The sequence below is a fragment of the Thamnophis elegans genome, chromosome 1 (assembly GCF_009769535.1).
Source record: "Thamnophis elegans isolate rThaEle1 chromosome 1, rThaEle1.pri, whole genome shotgun sequence".
Classification (NCBI taxonomy): domain Eukaryota; kingdom Metazoa; phylum Chordata; class Lepidosauria; order Squamata; family Colubridae; genus Thamnophis; species Thamnophis elegans.
In genome coordinates this window covers 159,828,797-159,851,404 of record NC_045541.1, presented here as the reverse complement: position 1 = coordinate 159,851,404, position 22,608 = coordinate 159,828,797, and the positions used below count along the sequence as shown (strand labels likewise).

Sequence of the window (22,608 nt, the reverse complement as noted above, 5' to 3'; positions counted from 1 at the left end):
TAAATCGGGGGTCCTCAAACTATGGCCCCTTGGCCGGATACATGCAAGGAACGTTTGTGTTGCTGCAGAGAGTCTCCCCCTTTGGGGTCTTTTTGTGAGGGTCAGAGGGAAGCAGAAATTCCAACTTGGGATCCGCTTCAGCCTCCTGGTGCAGGGCTTTGGGCAAAGGCTGGACGGTAGTGCCACTGGTGGCAAAGAGCCAGAGGGCCTTGTTCCAGTGGGACTACATCATGGCCTGGAACTGACTGACCATCACAGCCCACTGAGCGTCCAGGGACCAGTACGTGTCCTTGCACTCCTGCAGGTCTTGCCTCTGCTTGGAAAGCCAATTCTCCTAATCCTCAGTGAGGTGCTTCCTCTGAGCCTCCTTCTCAGTCAGATCCAATTTGAACTGGGCTGTTTTGCCAACTCTTTCTCATGGTGTCTGCTTAGCTCCAGCAACTGCTTCCTGTTGGAGCCCTAAGGAGGCCAGGCAGGTAGGCGTGGCGAGTAGAGGCTGGCAACACGCCCCTCAATGTGAGTGACATTGAGTTGGCCACGCCCACCCAGTCACATGACCACATTGCTACGCCCTCCCAGCCAGTCATTAGGCAGATCACATTAGTGGTCCACGGGATTTAAAGTTATGAATTTAGTGGTCCCTGAGGTCCAAAAGGTTAGTGACCCCTGTTCTAGTTCAACCCCCTGTTTGGGCACCAAACCTATACCATTTCAGGCAATTAAATGAAACCTGTGAAAAAATATACATATTAAAATTTTATTTTATTTCTAGTTATTCTAGGTAAAAATAACATTGATTACAATTGAAAGAAACAAAATGTTTAATTAAAGATCTTCTTTACATTTTGTTGCAAAAACAGGGACAAAGAAAAAGTTCGAATCCAGGCATTTCTGGTTCTCGTCTGTAACCTCCAAAGCCAACCCTCCACCCTGCTTGCACAAAGAGCCTGCAGGTTCAGCCTGCCAAGGAAACTAGCTACATCTCTAGTATAAGACCCGGGGTTCTCTCCTGCTTTGACACAAGGGGATTTTGTGAATGAAATATATTTGGCATGTATGGATCTCCTCCACCAATTCCCGCTGCAGCAGAGGGCAAGAATTCTTGCCTCACAAAGTATAAATTACAAGTTAGAGAGAACAATTTTTCAAGAGGCCCAAATACCATTTTCCTGATGAACTCTGATAAATTATTTCAAACCTTTCGTTGACACATTTTGTGTGTGTGTGTCTTTTTGCGCATTCGACACATATTTCCTTCCCAAGGTTTGTCACTTTTCAGCCAGAACATTATGGTTTGCTTTAGCTGATGCCAGTGTAGATACTGTAATTGTCTTCCAAGGTTGTTTTTTTTCATAGTTGGGAATACAAGAAGACACAGAATGGACTAGATGTGACATCTCCTTTTTTTTTTTTAGATGTTTGGGAAACGGTAGTTGAGTTTTCTTGTTCCACAGTAGTACTTCTTGTTATCCAAAGCAGGTAAAATGTTGCTGCTGGTTAATTGGGGCAGATACTGTAACTGAAAGATAGAGTATAAATTATGATTCACTGAAAGACATGCACCTGCCCTTCGTTTTAGCCTATTTTAATGCAAGATTTTCAGAAAAAAAGTTTTTTTTAAATCAGGGCAACCTGGTCTACCCAAATATGGGACAGCATACTGCCATGATAGCGAACCTGTGGCACGCGTGTCATAGGTGGCACGCATAGCTCTCTGTGGGCATGCGAACCGTCACTCCAGGTTCATCCACCGTGCATGTGTGCATGGCTCCCACCATCCAGCTGATTTTTGGGTCCGGGGTGGTGGTGTCACGCGCAGATGCGTGGGGAGACGGGGGAGCATAATCCCATGCCCCGTTTTTGGTCTCAGGAGGCACGTGCATGGGTGGGGGCTTGGGCGAACACATTGCATTATGGGTATGGGCACGGTCAAAAAGGTTAGCCATCACTGGCATACGTCTTCCGCTTTCGCCTTTCAGCCCCAATCCAGGAGCCTTCACAGACAGTTGCCTTCACAACAAACTATTTTTGTGTTAAATTTTATATTTACCAGCAAAGAAAAGTTCTCAGAAAAGTTCAACACTGGAATCCTGAGGCTCCCTACTCCTCAAGTATTGTATTTAATAAAATGGCAAAAGCAGATGGCTTCTGAAAAGTTTTTACTAATGCTAATTATTCTAAACAGATTTTCATTTTGGTTTTGATTTTTTAATGTCAAATTGTCTTGAACATGGGAGTAAATAGGTGAGGTAACAATCACAAACAAGGGGTGAGGGGCTCCTTTGCTGTAGTTTGCATTGCCTAGTGTGTCTTACCCCAGGCACATGCCTTCGAGGTGGCCGGGTTGGTTTCCGTGTAATGGATCTTTCTCGTTCCCTCCCAAGTTCTACCTCCCGAATGCTATCAAAATAAGGATGCTGAAGGAGCTGTTCGCAGGTCAACCTTTCAGTGGGATCCATGTGGAGACAGCCCTGAGACAATACAAGCAGGAGGAAACTGAAACACATACCGACTAACATATAATTATGGATTCAAAAGAGCATTTAGGAAAACGAAATGCATTTCTCTCTGCAGAGAGTAAAACAATGATTACATTTCAGATGCAAGCATCAACAAAACCCATGTTATAAAGAATGCTATCAATAAACAACAAGTAGATAATTTATTTCCAAAGAGGAACACATTCCAGCAAACATTGTTTTCACATTTTTACCCATGTTAGAAAAAAAATATTTTCAGGGTAATATGAGATTTCTATTCTCAAAGTCACACACACTAAGTTTGAAAATGGTGGCTAGGACCCTAAACTTGTCAGAAAGTTTGGCGGTTTGAATCCTTAGTGCCATGTGACGGAGTGAACTCCTGTTACTTGTCCCAGCTTCTGCCAACCTAACAGTTTGAAAACATGTAAAAATGCAAGTAGAAAAATAGGGACCACTTTGGTGGGAAGGTAACAGCGTTCCGTGCACCTTCGGCATTTAGTCATGCTGGCCACATGAGCACGGAGATGTCTTCGGACAGTTCTGGCTCTTCAGGTTTGAAATGGAGATGAGCACCGCCCCCCATAGATTTGGGAATGACTGGCACATATGTGTGAGGGAACCTTTACCTCCTACTAACAGATGACCACCCAGCTTTTTCCTAGGTGCTTCAGAAATGGGTGTTTGTTTAGATTCGACTTGTTTCTCCAAGTCTAATTGTACTTCTTGTTGAAGTACAACTGCCAAAACCCCATTCAACACAAACGAGTGAGTTGCATTTCAGCAACAATTTGAGGTCACACTCAGTTTCAGTGTTTTTCTCAGACCAAAAGTGTATCACATCTAAATATTCCATTTGAAACCTTGCTTTTGATCCTTGCACTTTTTCCCACCACCTTCCTTATTAACCATCTAACAGGGATTTTGGGAGGTAATCTGCAGTAAATTTGAATATCAACTCTGTAAGGGGTGATTGCAATAAATTTGAAGATAGCTCTGGCAGGGGTGGACTTCAAAATTTTTAGCAAGAGGTTCTCTGCCCGGTTGCTGGGTGGATGTGGCCATGGTGGGCATGGCCTAGTCAGCCTGCACCATGGGGGGGGGCGTTTTTGCCCTCCCTGGGCTCCGGAGGCTTTCCTTGAGCCTCTAGGAGGCCACCAGAGGCCCTCCGGAGGCCGGAAACAGGCCTCCGGTAGGCTTGATTTTTGCCCTCCTTGAGCCTCTGTGCGTGCCGTGCACTTACCTGCATTCAAAACGGGCCACATAGGGACACCTGGGAGGGGAGGGATGGGCGGAGCCAGCCAGGAGTGGGATTTGGGAGTTCTCCGAACTGCACAGAATCTTAGCTAGATGTTCTCCCAAACCCCCAGCAGCCCACCTCTGCATGCGAGATGGTACTGCATTTATGAGCCCCAATAAATGAGTACAAACATCAAGATGTTTTCCTCACCTTCATTAGTGCCAGAGCAGCATAGGAAATAGTGGGGAATTTCATTTCTAGTGGCTCCTAGTTAAACAACAAAAAAAAAAAGGAAAATAAATATCAGCGGAATCTTCTTCATAGTTATTAAGGATTCCCCAACCCCATTGTATTCCTATAACAAAAAAAAAGAAAAACAAAAGAAAACATGCGTTTTTCTTTTAAGGGAATGGTTCCCAGGACAGATGAGAGAATTAAAGAAATAAATTGGCTCTTCTGCTTTGCAGCTTTTTATCACAAGTCCTGCAGTCTGCAGCTTTCTTTTCTGTTTCCAATAGCAATCCTTCCCCCCTCCTAGAAACCAATTTGGGTGTTGACCTCCAGACTGCACCTAGTTACATGTCTCTCTAGAGTTATATCCAAAAGTGACCCATTCTTTTTAGGCAACAATTGGTAACCAAGCAACGTCCTGGGTCCCTAAATAGCTAATCTGTAAAAGCAGTATTTTCTGCTCCTTCAAAAACACTGCTCCTTGCACTGAAAAGAGGAGAAAATGCTTGCAAGCTAGCTCTGTTTTCTCAGGCTATTGTTGTCTAGGCTGCCAGCTACAGGGTTTTTTTTCTCTCTCTGCTGGGCATCTGTTGTTTGTCCACATTTTTGCCATCCTGATAACTCGGGTCCAGTGGTGATACCGTGCTATGCTTGTGTAAGACCACTGAGGAGGGCAGCTCTCACCATGCTTTCTGGGTCAGGTATCCTCACCCCGCTGAAGAACTGGTTTGTGCTGAAGACTTGCTGGTGCCTGGGAATGAGATCACCTTTGAACAAGAATCAAATAGTGCCGTCAGTTTAAACATTTGCATCACCAAGGCCTCATCGGGTGTGAGGTTTGCAACAGAAGCAGATGGGAGTGAAGAATGGCTTGACTCAGATATACGGGTGCCTAGGTAACCAGCCAAACACTCGTCCCCAGGACTGGCAAAAAAAAGTCTTTTCTTCAAATTTGCTGATCCCCCTCCCCCTCCCACCTCTCCCACTTCAAAATGGGCTGGAATTTGGCTTTACTTTTCTTGTCTTTAAAGGCTTTAGGTTGCTAAAGGTTACTTAAAAGTAAACAATCCTTGAATTTTTTTTGGGGGGGGGGAAATAAGGAATTAGGAATAGTAATAGATACTATTATTTATGAAGTAGAAATAAGTAGGAATCCTTAAGGAATAAGGATGCCTTCAATAGTCACTCTTCTTCCCTCTCTCCAAAGTATCATGATGAAGAAAGTTGAACATATACAAAAATTTACTTCAATTAACAAAATAGTTCCATGACTCAATGCAATACATCCAGGGGTGGGTTCTGGCTGTTGCTACTGCCAGTTCGCTCAGGGATGCACCCCCCACATGCTTGATGCACACTGCACACGTATGCATAGTGCAACAAAAATTGCTCTGCATGCGCAGAAGGTAAAAACAAGATGGTGGTGCCTATGGCGCCACTGAGAGAAACAGTTCGGGGGCATGGCAGGCCTGGGCCGCTGCTGGTTCCAGTGACCCAGGCCACCAAGTTACTACCGGTTCGACTAAACGGGTCTGAACTGGTAGGAACCCACCTCTGAACACATGTCATGCTTCTCCAGGATGTTTACACAGGAGACAGTCAAACTTCACATGAACACCCTAGAAGTGGGGAGTGGGGGATGAGGAGGAGGTAAGAAACAACAGACAACTTAGAGGTATTTCTGTTTTTCGGTAACCTTCGCTTACCTAATGTCCTCCTGATTAAGTAAAGTTGATCCACATCAGACTTTCCAGGCCAGAGAGGGATGCCAGAAAGAAGTTCAGCAAAGACACAGCCTATAGCCCAGACGTCTACAGGAGGGCCATATTGTGTATCACCTACAAGGAGCTCAGGAGAACGATACCACCTGGTAGCCACATAATCTGTATAGTAGTCACAGGGCCCAGCTGAAAGGATTTGAAGAAAGGATTGCAGAAACAGAAGAACCATTTAGAGTAGGGGACAAAAGACACACTCTCTCTAGTCTAAATCTTCCTTTCAAGGACAAAGGAACTAGCAATAGCACTTAGATTTATATACCACTTCACAGTGTTTTACAGCCCTCTCTAAGTGGTTTACGGAGTCAGTCTATTGCCCCCAACAATTTGGGTCCTCATTTTATCCACCTTGAAAGGATGGAAGGCTGAGTCAACCTTGAGCCTGGTGGGATTTGAACTGCCAAATTGCAGGCAGCTGGCAGTCAACAGAAGTAGCCTGCCATACTACTCTCTAATCATTGCGCTACCAAGGCTCATATAAATAAAAGGATATTTATAAATAATAAATGAATTATAAACACTATACAGTAAGGTTCACTCTCAACTGCTCACAAAAGAAGCAAACCTGCTCTTGTTTACTAACTCTGCTACTCATTTTTAGAAAGAGTAAAGGTAACATGTTTTGAACATCTTATTTTGTCTTTGCATGAATATTGTAGTACCAGTAATTCAGTTGTTGGATTGCTTTTTTGTTCACATGCACTTAGTTGCAGAAATATAATTTATATAAATGACTTCTGTAGAACAAGGCACAAACATCTGTACTTTCTCTTACATAGCTAACAAATCTGCATTTGATTTTGTATATCTGTATGTTTTGGTGTTACATTTTTACCCTTTCTGAAATGAGTATGAAAGTAGATAAAGGATAAATAAAAGGGTAATTACTTTCAATTAATTAAGTGCTTTAAAATTTTTAAAACATAACTGTGGTTTTTATCCTTTTATTCATTAAGAGAAACATTAGTAACAGGATTAAACAGGAAAAAAAATCATACATTCATGTATTGTTGCAGGGTCTCTGCCTAGTGAAAGAGAACTGAATTTCATATAATAAACTTACTTAATAAGCGAGCAAATCCAAAGTCACAGAGCTTAATGACAAAATGCTTCGTTATGAGAATGTTCTCTGGTTTTACATCTCTGTGTATGCACTAGACATAGAAAGAGAGACATAATGATACGTTCGAGGAGAAAACACAATGCTTCCTTTTATTAATCGCAGGCACAGACTTCTGGCAGTCTAGTCTTGAGATCTAACTCTTGAGACAATATGGTCCTCTCACTTTTTTCCTGAAGTATGATTGCTAAGAAATAAACATCTGCAACCCTGTTTCATTTGTGGAGAAAATAAGGACATAAGAAATGCATGCCAGTCACATTTGTCTTCCTTTGAAGTTTTGGCATATAACAAAGTGTTAAGAAACAAATTTGTACATGAATTGCTATGCATGTTCCCCATAATCTGGAATTTTAGATTCTGTTTTCCCAACCTGCAACTATAAAATTCTTAATCAGCATGGGCAGAAGTTGGGAATTCTGGAACAACAATCCACAATTACTAAACTTGGAGAACATACTTTAGGGTAAGAGGAAGCAATATGGTAGCTATTACTTCCACAAAAGATTCAATCCAATCAAAATTACTATAATACATGTTCAAAAATTAAAATAACCAAAATACTAGGAATCACCAAAACCTATGATCTTTTGCATTAATTTTTTTTTAAATGCCAACCTGAAAAAGTTGCCAACCTCTCTTTTAAGGGATAGGAAATTTACCATGGAAGGAGGACACTTCTACCTCTTTTGGCAAAATGTCAACAATGGAGACAAATCAGCCATCCCCCATGAAAACATTTCTCTAAAAACGATTTAAATGTGGAAAACAGCTTTATAACTAGCTGATCCACTCTTGAGATAATTATAGCAATTATACGTAAGAGGTGAAGATTTAGATCTCATTCTGCAACAATGAGGTACAAGGAAATACAGCATACAAGATGGAAATACAAACATTTCTCTGATTTAGTAAGCTCAAAGTCTGTAGCCCTGCAAAAACAAACTGATACAGTGAGTGCAGAACAGAAAGAGGCAATGTTGGGATGGAATGACTTACATTGTGTTTGTGACAAAAATTCACTGCTTGGAGAGTTTGCCAAGTTATGCTTTTCACAAGATGTTCTGGGACCCTGGAGGGGAAAAAATGGAAAAGGCAACAAAAACAATGTGTGTAGAATTCAACATCTTTCCTAGATGATTCCTACATGCACACAACACATGATGCAGTATTTTCATTTTAAAATTAAGGACAAACTATTTAGAATATCCAATGTGGGTCTTCAAAATGAATTTAATGATTAAAATAAGAGCAAGTAAGAAGCAAGCTGGAGTGCAAATAAGAAATGGAGGAAAACAATTCCCAGATGCAGCTACTTAAATACTTTTATTCTGCTTCAAGTATTTAAAATAGTTCACAAATATTTCACACAAAAATTAATAAAATAGTAAAAAAATATTTATATAGATGAAAATACAATTCAGGATTAGATGAAAGTGACTGTTGAAAGGCATGGACCAATAAGTGAGACTTATTGTCCCTATGTTGTTTTTAAGTTATGTGTTTGTTTTTGTTGATGTGCTTATGTGTTTAAAATAATAATAATAAAAAAAAGAAAGGCATGGACCAAAGGTAAAGACCAAGGACCATTTCCCTCTACTGTTCCCTAAAGGATGGTATTTCAGATATACATTTCATTCCAAAAGTAACATGTAGCTTATTCCTCTTATGAATTTGTCCAGTGACTTTTCAAAACCATAACAATGAATTACATGAGATTTATGTATGCAATCAATTTTAAAACCATGCCCTGTTATATACAATGAATCAGTACTTCCTTTTTAATATTCTGACTATCTATTTATTTATTATTATCCTGCCATTAAGGCAATAAATATATTCAACAAACACTCCTCCTCCTATTTTCCCCAGAAAACAATCCTGTGAGGTAAGTTGGGCTGAGAGAGAGTGAGTGGCCCAAGGTCACCCTATTGGCTTTCATGGTTGGAGTGGGACTGGAACAGTGGTGGGATTCAAATAATTTACCAACCAGTTCTCTGCCCTAATGTCCAGCTGGGTAGGTGGGGTTCAGTGGTCATGTGATCATGTGGGCGTGGCCAAGTCAATGTCACTCAGGTCGATGGGCACTTCACCTTAGTTGTTACAATAGTAATAAGGGTTAACTGGAGAGGCAGTTTCTGTAAGCAGGGCAATAAAGATTAGGCTAGAAACAAAACCAGAATGTTTCCTTTCTGCCTTCTTTACAGGATTAGCCCTGTAAAGTGGGAAAAAACAAAAGATTTCTTCCAACAACCGGTTCTCCGAACTGCTTAGAAAGTTATTAACCAGTTCTCCCGAATAGGTGTGAACTGGCTGAATCCTACCACTGGACTGGAACTCATATAGTCTCCTAGCCTGGAGCCTTAATCACTGGATCAGACTGGTTCTCATCTAGATTCAGTGGTTGACATCTAGCTCTCATACTATTGAACCAGAAATATATTAGGTTCCCATTTCTTATGGCATGCCTGATTTATACTTTTGTTATGTTGTCTTATCTACTTTCTGAGCCAAACACTCCAAATACTATATAGCCGTGATGATGAACCTAATGCACGCATGCCAGAGGTGGCATGCAGAGCCCTCTCTGTGGGCATGCGTGCCATTGCCAAATGCTCTTCTGGTTTCTGGTATGCATGTGCGCCGGCCAGCTGATCTTCACGCATGCTGGAGCCCCAGAAACCCAAAGACCAGGTGGCCAGCAAACGCATGCACAACAGCCAGGTGGTCTTTGAATTTCTGGGGCTCCTGCAAGAGTGTACATGTGTGCGCATGTGCACGCGCATTCCGGTTTGGTACTCGGTGCTGAAAAGATTCACCATCACTGCTGTATAGGTTTTCCAAAAGAGAGAAATCACCTTAATCCTCTAATTCAGTGTTTCTCAACCTTGGCAACTTGAAGATGTCCGGACTTCAACTCCCAGAATTCCCCAGCCAGCTGGCTGGGGAATTCTGGGAGTTGAAGTCCGGACATCTTCAAGTTGCCAAGGTTGAGAAACACTGCTCTAATTGTTTGATTGCCCTTTTTATTCTAGTGTAGACTCTATTAGAATCTTATAAACCTATGGCAAATGGTAAACATTTATTTGATTTATTTATTTATTTTTATAGCTGCAAATGACTCTGGGTGGCTCGCAATTATCTAAAAGAACAGCATTAATATGCCATTCCAGCATGGAGTAAAATTAAAACTATACAGTTACTGATTGGTATTTAAGAAATAGACTATTTACAAGAGCTAATGCACAGAGTAAATGCACTGTAACAAGCCTAGTGGTGCCTGGAGGCTATTCTCATATTGAGTCACTGTAGCTGTTATGAGCCTCTGGATCTCAGAATTTGTTACCTTTTGCTTTGGATGGGATGGTGCTTCCCCATTTGAGACCAATGTGCAATTTAGAGTTTCCCAAAGGTTCACAACTACTGGTTGAAAACCGTGGTATTGGTTGCCATTTGGCTTCTGGGTGCACACTTGTCAGTTATAAACCCCTTCATAGGTCCTGGTTATCTGTCTCCAATGGCTTTCACCCAATCAATAAATTGGACAAAGTGAGAGTGCTTTAGATCCCCAACATTAAACAGTGCCATCTAGTGGCAACCTGGAAGTTTGCTCTTATGAACAAGCTTGGAATTAAGCTGTTTGTGAGTCCCTGACAGGTTTTATGCAGTACTTTAAGTCCTGAGTGATTTTTATCTATCTTTTTTAATCTCACTTTTTAAAGTGTTTTTGTCTTCTTTAATTGTTTAAGCTAACCAAAATAATTTTGGAATATGGTGGCCTTCTACCATGTTTTCCCGAAAATAAGATACAGTCTTATTTTCTTTTGACCCCCAAAATATTGATTGGGTCTTATTATGGGGGGTTATTATTTTGGGGTTGCTGGGTGGCTGCTCTCTTGCGAGCGGGTGCCCGAAGAGCCAGGCACAGCCTCAGGGGCAAATGGCTGTGTTGCGCTGTCACAGCAGCGCAATACACCAGCCATGAGGTGACCATGCTTAGGAGTAGCCTAAAGAGTTATTTCCCTTCTTTAGCATACACTATCCCATCTCAGCCACATTATCTCCTTTGCAAGAGTCCACAGCAAGCTCTCAAACCATTCTTTTGCAAGCATGCCTTAATCCATGGCAACTACACAGTGGCCTTTTTTTAACCTTCAGGATTGATGGTTGCAGATCTGTTACATCTAGCAAGAAAAGTCTACGGAGAGGTATGGACATTATAACGGCTCTGTTTCTATGAATTTCATGAGTCGGCAACTTACCCACGTGGATTCCTGTCAAGCTCATGAAGGACTGTATGGTCACAATATTCAAAGACCAAGTGAAGCTTTCGTTTCCTCCGGAAGACCTCCAGAAGATTGACCAAATTGGGATGCTTCAGTTGCTAAAAAAGCATAACGTGACATTTGTGAAGCAAGTTCAGTTGAAGAAATAAAGATGTTGTATCAACATTCTAAAATGTGGTCTAATTCTAAAACATAGTAGCTATATTAAGCAAAAAGGTCAGAGAGTCATTACTCAGAATTTCATTACTAATTCAGCTTTGCCTTATTACCGTGCTTCAAATTATCTCAAAAATACATACCGGTAGGTTCTCCTCAGTTAAACATTGTGTGTGTGTGTGTGTGTGTGTGTGTGTGTGTGTGTGTGTGTGTGTGTTTACTTATTATTTATTTATTTATTTCTATATTTATTTCTATTCTCTTCCTATAATATTTTAGCATAACCACTGGGTTCTGCTTTCAATCCAAACAAAGATAAAACATATACCATAATTGCCATTAATACACAGCTGCAATTTTGTTGCCTTTTGTCTCACCCATACGATTCTCATTCTCCGTTTCCTATCTTCCCTAAGCTTCACAAAGCATGAAACTTCCTCTTAAAATATCATAAAAAACAAATGTCCTGATCAGGGGTGGGTTGCTGCTGGCATTACTTCCGGTTCAGTGCGCGCCCAATTTGGTGCTTCGTGCGCATGCACAGTTGCCCATAAATAGGTCTGCGCATGCACAGAACATTAAAAAAAAAACATGCCATGCCAACCGGGGAACCAGTTTGGAGGCATGGCAGGCCGGGATCGCTGCTGGTTCTGGCGACCCAGGCCGGCAAACCACTACCAGTTTGGCTGAACCAGTCTGAACTGGTAGGAGCCCACCTCTGGTCCTGATGGATGACCATAAAAATCCCACATTTTGGTTGAATACTTGCATTTTAATTTTATTGACAATGCAACATGTAATATGATCTGAATGACAAGATGAACCCTCTATCTTGTCTTTGTTTAAGTGAACCTGGAAGAGCTAAAATAGCCCCTACTATATTTTAACGGGAAGTTTCATGCTTTGTGAAGTTTAGGGAAGATAGGAAAGGGAGAATGAGAATGGTATGGGTGAGACAAAAGGCAACAAAATTGCAGCTGTGTATTAATGGCAATTATGGTATATGTTTTATCTTTGTTTGGATTGAAAGCAGAACCCAATGGTTATGCTAAAAGATTATAGGAAGAGAATATTATTAAATAAATAAGTATGAGATCATGGGTTGCTCACATCTGCTTCAGAGGTCCTACTAACTCAACAGAGAGTGATACAACAACAACACAGCAAAACAACAACAAAAAGGTGATTTCAGATTTTTAAAAAAACCAAGATATCACCCTGGGGTCTCGAGGCTTCAGTGTTGATAAGAGTTTATAAAACATTGTGCTGGATTGGATGAAAGGCCTAAACAGGGAGCACTATGTTTCCCACAGAAGGAAACTCACAGGCAAGGCACGTCTCCCAGCAACTAGGATCCAGATGCATCCTGCCTCTGATGCAAAAGTTGATATATAACCATGAGTAGCCTTTCCCCGCCCCATTGATAGCCTTATATTCATATATTTCTAACCCAACATTTGTACCCTAAAGGCAGACAAGGTAAATGGCGCTGCTCATTTAATCTCTTAAATCTGAATGACTATAGCGTTGTTGAAGCCTTTGTTCTTTCTTTGTTTACACAACACAGAAAAATGATGGATTAAGAATCCTGTCTCCCCACACCCGCTGGATTAAATCTCAACCCACACTGTTCAACAATTAGCAAACAAACAATCTGTTACTATTGACTGAGAAAGTGTTTTTCAGAACTGGCGGCAGAGCAGGCCTGCACTTGTTCAATCAACACAATTCAGCACACAGATCCATTGGCAAAGAATGGTGAAAATTGTTGAGATACTCTGCTTCCCTAGCTCTCTTTCTTGGTTCCTTCAAAGGCCATTTATCACCTGTTTTCCTGATATAAACTGCTGCCCCCACTATTGAATTTCTTCCTGGGCTTTAGAAATCCCTATTAATCTTTCTACAATAGCTTATCAGACTTCTGGATCTCTTCAGATAGCTAGGGTAGATTTGAACGCTACTATGGATTTAAAGCATGCACAAGGAGAAGTAAGCAACTTGATATCTTCATTTGACTTTGTGGTACAACATCCACTTGTGCCAGCAACATAGCCAAAGTTTTGAAATTGAAGAATTGTAATGTAAAATGTCCACGGGACCTATGGTTACCTCCACTGGGCCTAAAGGCTTAAGGTAATATCATCTGAATGGAGAGTTAGAACTGGGAGTTATCCTTCAGAGTTGACTAGAAGGCATTTTCTTCACACAAGGCTCATTTTATTTCAAGAGTGCACTGCTAATAAAATGGATGGATGGATATTTTTTAAAAAAATGAAAAATACCCATGGGGGAGGGGAACTATCAACAGGCCAAGTATTGATATTCAGACCATCCAACCTCATTTTTACATGAGCAAAGAGAGTTCTTTCACATATAGTGAGCAGGATTTGCTTGTCCTTTGCTTTTCCCAATATGAAGGGCAAGAAGTGAGTGAAATCTCAAGAAACTTCACTTCAAATCATTAGATATACCTTTTCCCAGACAGGAAAGGTGAAAACTAAAGAAAATAGGGAGGAAAAAGTCCATTAAAGGACATCTAGGCATTTCCAAATTACCTCTCTTTAAAGCAGGCTTGCAATCATCTGACTTTCTGCTGACCTCAAAACACAGAAAACACATAGAAATTGCCATTATCTAATTATGTATTTATTATATTTACATTTTGCCCCTCCTGTTCAAAATCATTGGGTATATAACACATCTTTCTCCGATTTTATATTCAAGGCAACTATGTCTATATCCAAAATCATTCAGTGCAATTTCCTGGCTTAGGGAGAATAAACTGGGTTTCTAAATTTACTTGTTATTTAAATATATATGGCTGCCAACTCAACACACAACACTGGGTGGCTAATATATAGTAGAATAACCAATAATAATGATTTAAAAAATTGAAAGCAATCGAATTTGCTCTATCTACATCCTGGTTTAAGGTTCGGGGTTGCAACCATCTTTTCAGCACTTAGTGAAATGCTGATAAACTCAAGTCCATTTGAGTTTCCTCAATATTAATCCAACAATACTTTCGCCAACTGACCCAGCATCCAGTTGCTACCTCCTATTACTTTTTCATGTTGCTGTGCATTATGCAGGGGATAAACATTTGACTGATAAACACCATTTTCTATTCCTCTTGTTCCACCTGCAAGACAAATGGCCAGGTGTAGAACAAAAGCCAGGGCATCATGGTTCTTTTAAGGGACTTCTCTTGGAAAACAGCTAGTCAATGCCACTCCAACTTTAAACTTGTAAACAATTTGATGTGGTTTATGAACTGCCATCAAATACTTTGGCCACCTAACGAGAAGGAAGGACTCACTGGAGAAGAGCCTAATGCTGGGAACGATTGAGGGCAAAAGAAGAAGGGGACGACAGAGAACGAGGTGGCTGGATGGAGTCCCTGAAGCAGTAGGGGTGAGTTTAAATGGAGGGTAGAGGACAGGAAGGCTTGGAGGAACATTGTCCATGGAGTCGTGATGGGTCAGACACGACTTCACAACTAGCAACAACAAATGAACTGCAAACCAATTTAATATTGACTGCAAAATTACTGAATTATGTCTCATCTGAATTTATTCAACTATTTTTAAAGATTATTTTGGCTTTTAACAAAAAAATAAATAAATAAGATAACTGCCCTTTCTTTTCAGGAAGGCTTCCATACACCACATATAGCCCAGAGGCAAATAAATGAAAGTAATAGAAGACTACCACCAAATGTTTTTTTTTATACTATGTATCTTATCAAGGAAAGGAAGGCAAAAATACATAGAGATGGACCTGATAATCAGATTTACAGAGTCAAGATAGATGCTATCTTGCTCAGCGGCCGTACTTGTGAAAAGGATCTGGGTGTCCTGACAGACCACAGATGAAGCATGTAGTTGTATACTATAGCTATTAAAAGAACCAATGCAATCTTGAGCTGCCTCAACAGAGGTACATAAGGTTGAGATCTGGGGAAGTTATTATTGCACTCAATATTCCATAAGTGGGATATAGCATGTGGAATGCTGTATTCAAGTCTTGGTCACTGCACTTCAAAAGGATATAATGGATCTAGAAGAGGACAACCAAAATAATCAAAGGGCCAGAGCAGCTTTTCTATAATGAAAGATTGCAACATTTGGGGTGTTTTAGTCTAGAAAAGAAGCAAATGAGGGGACGTAACTGAGGTGTACAAAATTATACATGGTTAAAAAAACTGTGAATATTTAGCCTAAGGAAGAGAAGGCTGGGTCCAGGATGGGCATAATAGTAGTCTTCCAATATATTGCAGAATAAGAGGGTATGGATTTATTCTCTATAGTACCTGTGGGGAGACAAGGACCATGGGAGAGAAGCTTTACAGAAAAATATCCAAACTGAAAATTACTGTAGGAGGAATTTCCTGACTGGGAGTTATAAAGCAGTAGAAGAACCAGCCTCCTGAACTTGTAGGTGCTCCAACACTGGAGGTTTCAAGCAATGTTCAGCCAGCTATTTGTCTGTGACAGTCTGAAGATTTTTGCTTTGGGTAGGGGGTTGAATTAGAAGACCTCTAAGCCCCCTTCCAATCCAATAATTCAATAATCCCAAAGGGTCAAAGGTGATGGTAGTACAATGTTAAAGTTACTTTCTCCTAAATCAATATTTGTGATTGGTCTTTCCTACAACAGTATATTCTAAGGGTGTCTGAGATACATTCTCAAAATTCTAAATATATGCACTGGCCTAAAAGATTGTGTGATTAGTTCTAGAGCAACCTTTGTCAAGCCAGAACTCTGTAGGTGTGGCAGACTACAACTCCCACTGTCCTCAACCAATGTAATCATTATATTCTTAATGTACATATATCAAGTAACTCAGTCTGGCAAAGCTGATGTAAAACAATTTACATTGTGTAAAGTAATGCATGGATAATTCTTTTCAGCTAGGAAGGATGATTCATGCGCATTGATTCCTAGAAACTCTAACTTATTATTTTGTGCAAATGCTAACTAGACAAAAGATGCTTCATAAGTTCCTGTAAGAATATCAGTTTTCGTTTAAATTTTTCTTCCCCTTCCTTGTTCCAGAAATAAAGTTTAAATAATCACGAAAATGGCTGGTGAGATAGCACAATGCAGAAAAGACAGAGGTAACAAATAAAGATAAAAACAGGCAATCCATAAGCCATGATTATTTTCTAAGCCCCTCTTTGCACCCATGAGCTGCCCCACCAAAAGTCAGAGATAAATTGCTGGAGAACAGAGGAGAGATTGTCCATTATCTATTGGAGAAAACAAAAATATGCATCCAAATTAGCAGGAAAACTACTGCAGAAATTGAGTCCCTGCTATTTTTACAGTGCCTTGTTCCTTGCATATGCTTTCTCTGCTAAAAATAATAATACAAGCTACAATACCAATGATTATAGTAATTAATACTAATGGTGGGCAGTTGAATGTCTTCTTTTATATGCTTTTTTAAATTGTAAATTTGTAATCATTTATATTTAATGCTTGAAGTTGTGTTAGTTGTCCAGAGTTGTTGTAAAATGGGTAGCTATATAAACTGAAAAGCCAACATATAAGAACAAATTATGTTACTATTAGGAACAGCAGGAGGATTGAACTGTGGCCCACTGGTGCTAAAGTTTGTCCACAAATGACATATAGGTTAACCAGAAGAATAAACCCAAGAAAACTAAGACCTCATCAATTATAAAATGCAGGTTTTTTCCCTATTACACAATTGGGGTTATCTTGACATGCTGTTTTGCTTAATTTGGAATGGAATATATTTAGGCCTAGTATCAGAATGACAGTGTGTAAGAAGTTTTTCTAAAAAAAATTCCCTGGCCCTCATACCATCAGAAAATCTTTCAAGGGAGACAAACTAACAAGTGTTTAATACATACATTGAAAGCCAAATACTCTCTTCCTAAGATAACTCTTAGGCTGTGAATCTCTCAGAGACAGCTATGATGAAAATTCATTGTAAACTGATTGGAACCTATGAGAGAGTATATGTGGTAAAGAATTTACATAAATTGATTTAGGAGGCCCGAATCTAGGTACCACAAGAAGCTTGAAAAGAATAAAACAGCTTTTTACTATTCTAATCACAATTAATCAAGTCTACATTAGAGACTTATCAGTCTTGTAGGATTAAAAGTCCTCAAACAGAATGGAATACAATAATGAAAATCACTATTGTTAAAATATGTTCATTCTAAACCTATAACATATGATATTTAGATTGAGGAAATAAATAATCTTATTTATATCCACTCTTTCCACTGCTTCTCATGGCTTTTTATCAGAGCTATCTATCATCAAATGAATAATCCATGTACTTTATGTATAGTTAATGATCCATGAAATACATTTTAAAGATAAGTTTCCAAAAGCTGGACAACTCTTAGGCAGGCATCCAATAGTATATTTGCAACATAAAAGGCACAGTGATGTTCAGATAAAATGGGCCATTGGATTAGTTACAGGGGGAAAAAAACAATAAATGTATAGAAAAGCACATACAGCCTTAATCAAATAAGTTTCTGATCAGCAGATTCCAGTTCATTACCTTTAACATCCGAATCTCTCGAAGTGCAATTTTTTTAATAACAGGATCATCCTCAGATTCCAGGAACTTTTTGATAGCAACAATTTGCCCCGTGTCTTTGTTCCGGCATTTGAAAACAATCCCATAGGAGCCTTCCCCAATCTTACTGATTTTTTCATATTTCTCCATTGCTAATAAAAGGAATCTCCGAAGATGTTATCCACTGTCAGCGAGACCTGGTGAGTCTCCCTTGAGAATCTAAATAATTCAAAAGTTGCAAAAGATCACAATCATCTTAAACCTGTAAAGACAAATGTAAAAAATATGGTTGCAGCCACAGTTAGTAGCTATAGAATCCATGGAACATAACCACACCATACTGATTCTTTAATGGACCAAGCAATCCGAGTCTATATTTACTTTGTTTCAAAGAATGCACTAGTCTTTAGTAACCCCCTTTAGTAACCCCCACCCCTGATAATCCAGCAGGAGAGATTGGATTCTTTTTTTAAAAAAAAAGACTTCTTTTTAAGTGGCTTCATCGCTGTTGCTTGAAATACCTTGCTATTTACCCTACAGCACTGGGCAGGCTCCCAAAACCTCTTGCTAGAAAAAAGTTAAATAGAACTTAATGAAGTTTTTCTCCACCAGTTCCACTGAAATGAACTGGAATGATTGAAATTACAGTGTGGTTTGTTCTGGAAAAGTTTCTATTTAACATGGCAGCGCCCACATTTCATTGGATTTCTAAAACCAGCAAACATATTATGAATTAATGTGATGTATAAACTGACCCTTCACCTTTATTTTTTTTCACTCAGCTAATTAGTCATTGCCTTGATAGGACCTGTTCAATCTTGGATGACTTTGAAAAAAATGAAGCAGAGTCAGGTCTGGATAGAAAGCCTGCAGGAAAGCAAACTGCACTGAGAAGCTGAAGAAACTACTCAGGAAAAGTCAGTGGGAAACTATTTCTGTAGTTGCTGCAGAGGACCTGGAGATATTAATGTAGATCCCATGGGCCAAGCATGAGTTCAGGAAGCCTTTAATTTTCTCTTAATTAGATTTATCTCTACAGTACTTGCAATCTCACACAGCATCTGATAAATTTGGGACCTGGATACCTTTGGGACTACCTTTGGTAGTTGTCCATCAGCTACAAAAGATCTACAGAAGATGTCTCTTGGAAGTTGCTCAATTCATAATATAATGACCTGAATGAAGGCATTTCCAGTACTAAAACCTCCATTCCAGAATCTATACCTGCTTAGTTAACAGTTGAAACTGAACTTCTTTTAAAGTGCTCCTTTTAGCAATAGCAATAACAGCTATTAATAGCAATAGCAATAGCAGTTAGACTTATATACCGCTTCATAGGGCTTTCAGCCCTCTCTAAGCGGTTTACAGAGTCAGCATATTGCCCCCAACAACAATCCAGGTTCTCATTTTACCCACCTCGGAAAGATGGAAGGCTGAGTCAACCCTGACCCGTGAGATTTGAACAGCAGAACTGCAGTCAGCTGAAGTAGCCTGCAGTGCTGCATTTAACCACTGCGCCAATTGGAACCACAGTACTTTTCTGTACCATATTTAATAGTGATTAAAAGTTATTTATATTAATATTTTTAAGATGATGATGATAATTTAAATTTAATTGTTTGTAATGACTTATAACCCATTTTGAGAGTCTTTTTAATAACAAAAATGGTGATATAGAAATTTAAGGATAAATATCAGGATAAAACTTTCTAGATCCGCCACAAAACATATCAAATACAGATAGTCCTCGACTTACAACCTTTCATTTAGTGACTGTTTGAAGTTACAATGGTGCTGAAAAAAAGTGACTTACAACAGTCCTTGCACTTATAACTGGTACATTTGGGCGCTTGGTAACTGGCATGTATTTATATTGGTTGCAGTGTCCCGGAGTCCCACATTCATCATTGGTGACTTTCCTAGTTGGCTTTCAAGCAGCAAAATCAATAGGAAAGCCAGATTCACTTAACAACTGTGTATTCACTTAACAACTGTGGTGATTCACTTAATGACCACAGCAACAAGGTTATAAATTGACTCAACATCTGCCCCACTTAGCCACAGAAATTTTAATTGTGATCATAAGTCAGGGACTAGTTGTGGTCATAAGTTAAGGAGTAGCCATAGCCTTGGGACTATCCTTGGGACATGACTAGCTGTAGTCATCACTATCTTTCTTAACACCATACATTTCTGTTTGTAATTCCTGCAACCTTTGCCTTTCACACTGTCCTCAACAACTGGAACTCCTGGAACTTCTTCTCAGCCCCTTTTCCCCCCTTAGTCACATTTCACCTCAAAAGCCAGGGGTTTTAAACTTTTTTTAAAATCTATTGCTTAACCTTTTGGATTTCTGCCACAGCAATCACATTAAGGCTATCTGATTGTATTTATGCATACTTTCCCCATCCTATTTTCTCCTCCCCTGTGTTCTCTTTACCTCCACTCCTCTATTCAGATCTGATCATCTCTACATTCAAATGTAGAGTTCAAATTCGAATTTAGACATTAAGCTCCTTAGAACAAAAAAAGTTATTTCCAAGATTATGTTATTCTTTAAGGCTTCTGGATCTCCAACGTGATGCCTGAGGGCTCACAGGTGCCCCTGGATGCCTGCCAAGCTCCCTGCCCTACCAAACAATTTTTATTATTAAAGTCGTTTAACTCAAACAGAGATGTGAGCGTGCTGCAAAGCAAAGCACAAGTCTAGTGTTTTCTTCCTTTACCAATATATCTCTGGGCCCCACATAGACATTCTTAGAAAATGAAAATGGTTGGGGGCTGCTGGCGAGTATTTGGAGTAGTGCATGCTGACGTGGGATTATTCTGAAGGGTAAGAGCGGGTGAGAGGGATCAAGCTCCTCAGCTTCCTCCATGGCAAATGGACATTTTGTGATGATTCCAACACCACTGTGGTATTGCAAGCATGCAACCTTCCTAACAACAAATTGTATGAATGCCCTATACTGAAAGGGCCCCCTTGTCTAAAAAGAAAGGAGCACAATCTGCACAGTGTAAAATCTAGCACAGTGGTAGGATTAGTCTGTGAATTTAGAAACACGGAGGAAAAAAGAGGGCGAGAATTGTAAGGCGCTCCCCTGCACCAAAGTGATGGATACTAGCGCCTCTTGTGCAATCTGAAACCGGATTGCTGGAAGGCTCCAGTGGCCTCTGCGTCTTCAGACCACTTTCCCCATGCAAAAGGCCCATCTGTAAATTAAATTTTAATTCATCACCTTTAGGCAAAGGCAGGTTGCCAGGGAGGTGCAGCCAGCTGGGCAAGCCCATCAAGCAGCAAAACACACACCTGCTGAAGGAAGGAAGGGACAGGAGGGAAGGCAAGGGACAAGGCCCAGCTTTGGCTTCCCCCTTCCTCATCTCGCCTGCCTGCAAAAGAAAAACTCCCCGAGGACAATGGTGCCAGCAGGTACGTGAGAAGGGCACAGTGGGGATGGTCCCAGATAGGGTCCTAAGGATGACTTGGGGTGTGCCCTCCACCCTCACCAGCCCAATAGCCTCTTGGTAGAGTTTCCCTCAGGCCTGAAAGCATCCCGTTTGGGATAAAAGGAGAAATGAGAGACTCCAGCAACTGCACAGGCGAATGTTGCCGTCTCAGAGGCAATTCAGACCTGTTTTTTTTTTTCCACAGGAGGAAAAAGCCCACTTGAGGGACCAGGTATGCCCCCTCCTTCCCCCACTCCCCAATTAAAGTGCCCTCTGTACACCCTCAGAAGTACCCTCCCTTCCATTAGCAAGCGTGCAGGGACTTATCTAATTCCCCACAGAAAAGCGCGCGTTCCTCTCAACTCGCAGACGAGAAGGAACTCCTGCGCCGCGCAGTCCTTGCTCGAGCAAGGCGCACTTTCCCTGTGCTCTAGAGACCGTTGCCCTGCGCCGGGAGCGATAGGATTCCCACCAGCAGTTCTCACCCTCGGTGCGGGACTTCGCTTTCATGCCGACCGGGCGACCGGCGATGGCTTCCCGGCAGCTGCTGCCCACTTCTCTCGCCTGCTGCGCGCTGGGGGCAAATGTGGCTTCGCAGACGCGATTCCTTCACGCGCCACTCCCGCAGACGCTGAAGTGGCTGCCAGTCAGGGCGGCCCCCGGGCGAGAGTGAGGGGAGGGGGCGGGGAGGCGGTGCGGGAAGGCGACGGTCTCTCGCCACTGCCCGCCTCCTGGAGGTGGACCGTGGGCAGGAGGAGGCCGGAGACGTGCGTTTTCGGCGACCGAAGGTGACAGCCCAGCCATCCGAACAACAAGCTGGACGGTCTGTCGTGGCTCCGTCTTGTCACGAGAGAGGACAACGCAGAAGGGCGGCATTGCTTCGTGGGGGCGCTTAGAGGTCCACGCAGGAACAGGGATTTGCTCCATTTTGAAGCCTTTAACGTTCGATACATTTTGTTGCGGAGTGACGCATTTCTCCCCTTTTCTACTAAAACGCGCTGAACTTTTTCTCTTTGTTATCCAGAGAAGGTCAAAATACTGTGCGATTAAAAACAAACAACACGCATTTCTTTGCGTTCCTTCCATTGCAAACTAAAAAGGCAATCTCAAACTGAAGAGTTAAAATTAAAACTTAAATTTCTTAAAATCTCAAATTTAAAAGATAATCCACTGCCCAAACCCCATCGCACGTATAAAAGCAACGGGAGAAGCCTGCGTTCATAAGCCTCCCCGCGGTTAATGTATTTTCTGTGTCCACTTTCGCACACATCCATCAACTAACCACAGGGATAAAATCACACAACAT

General features: G+C 40.9%; 1 protein-coding gene across 2 annotated transcripts; it reads right to left on the bottom strand.

The window, feature by feature from the left end:
- Positions 1 to 743: 743 nt before the first annotated feature.
- On the bottom strand, positions 744 to 21,998 carry CDKL1 (cyclin dependent kinase like 1). Of its 2 annotated transcripts, none has more exons than XM_032236843.1 (10): positions 21,788 to 21,998; positions 17,841 to 18,077; positions 11,112 to 11,233; positions 7,849 to 7,921; positions 6,793 to 6,883; positions 5,658 to 5,858; positions 4,636 to 4,718; positions 3,931 to 3,987; positions 2,316 to 2,471; positions 744 to 1,519 (listed from the first exon to the last, which is right to left on the bottom strand). In XM_032236843.1, the coding sequence occupies exons 2-10, from the start codon at positions 18,006 to 18,008 to the stop codon at positions 1,412 to 1,414; spliced, it is 1,059 nt and encodes a 352-aa protein (XP_032092734.1). In that variant the 5' UTR covers positions 18,009 to 18,077; positions 21,788 to 21,998; the 3' UTR covers positions 744 to 1,411. The 2 variants fall into 2 exon arrangements, with proteins under 2 accessions (XP_032092734.1, XP_032092743.1); XM_032236852.1 differs by having other exon boundaries at positions 1,329 to 1,519; positions 17,841 to 18,120.
- Between the last annotated feature and the right edge of the window lie 610 nt (positions 21,999 to 22,608).

Coding starts and splice junctions, on each gene's coding strand:
- CDKL1 (XM_032236843.1), bottom strand. CDS start 18,008: ATGGAGAAATATGAAAAAATCAGTAAGATTGGGGAAGGCTCCTATGGG. Junction 7,922..11,111: donor CTTGACAGGAATCCACGTGG/GTAAGTTGCCGA, acceptor TTTCCCCTCCAG/GGTCCCAGAACATCTTGTGA. Junction 5,859..6,792: donor TGGATTTGCTCGCTTATTAA/GTAAGTTTATTA, acceptor AAATCCTTTCAG/CTGGGCCCTGTGACTACTAT.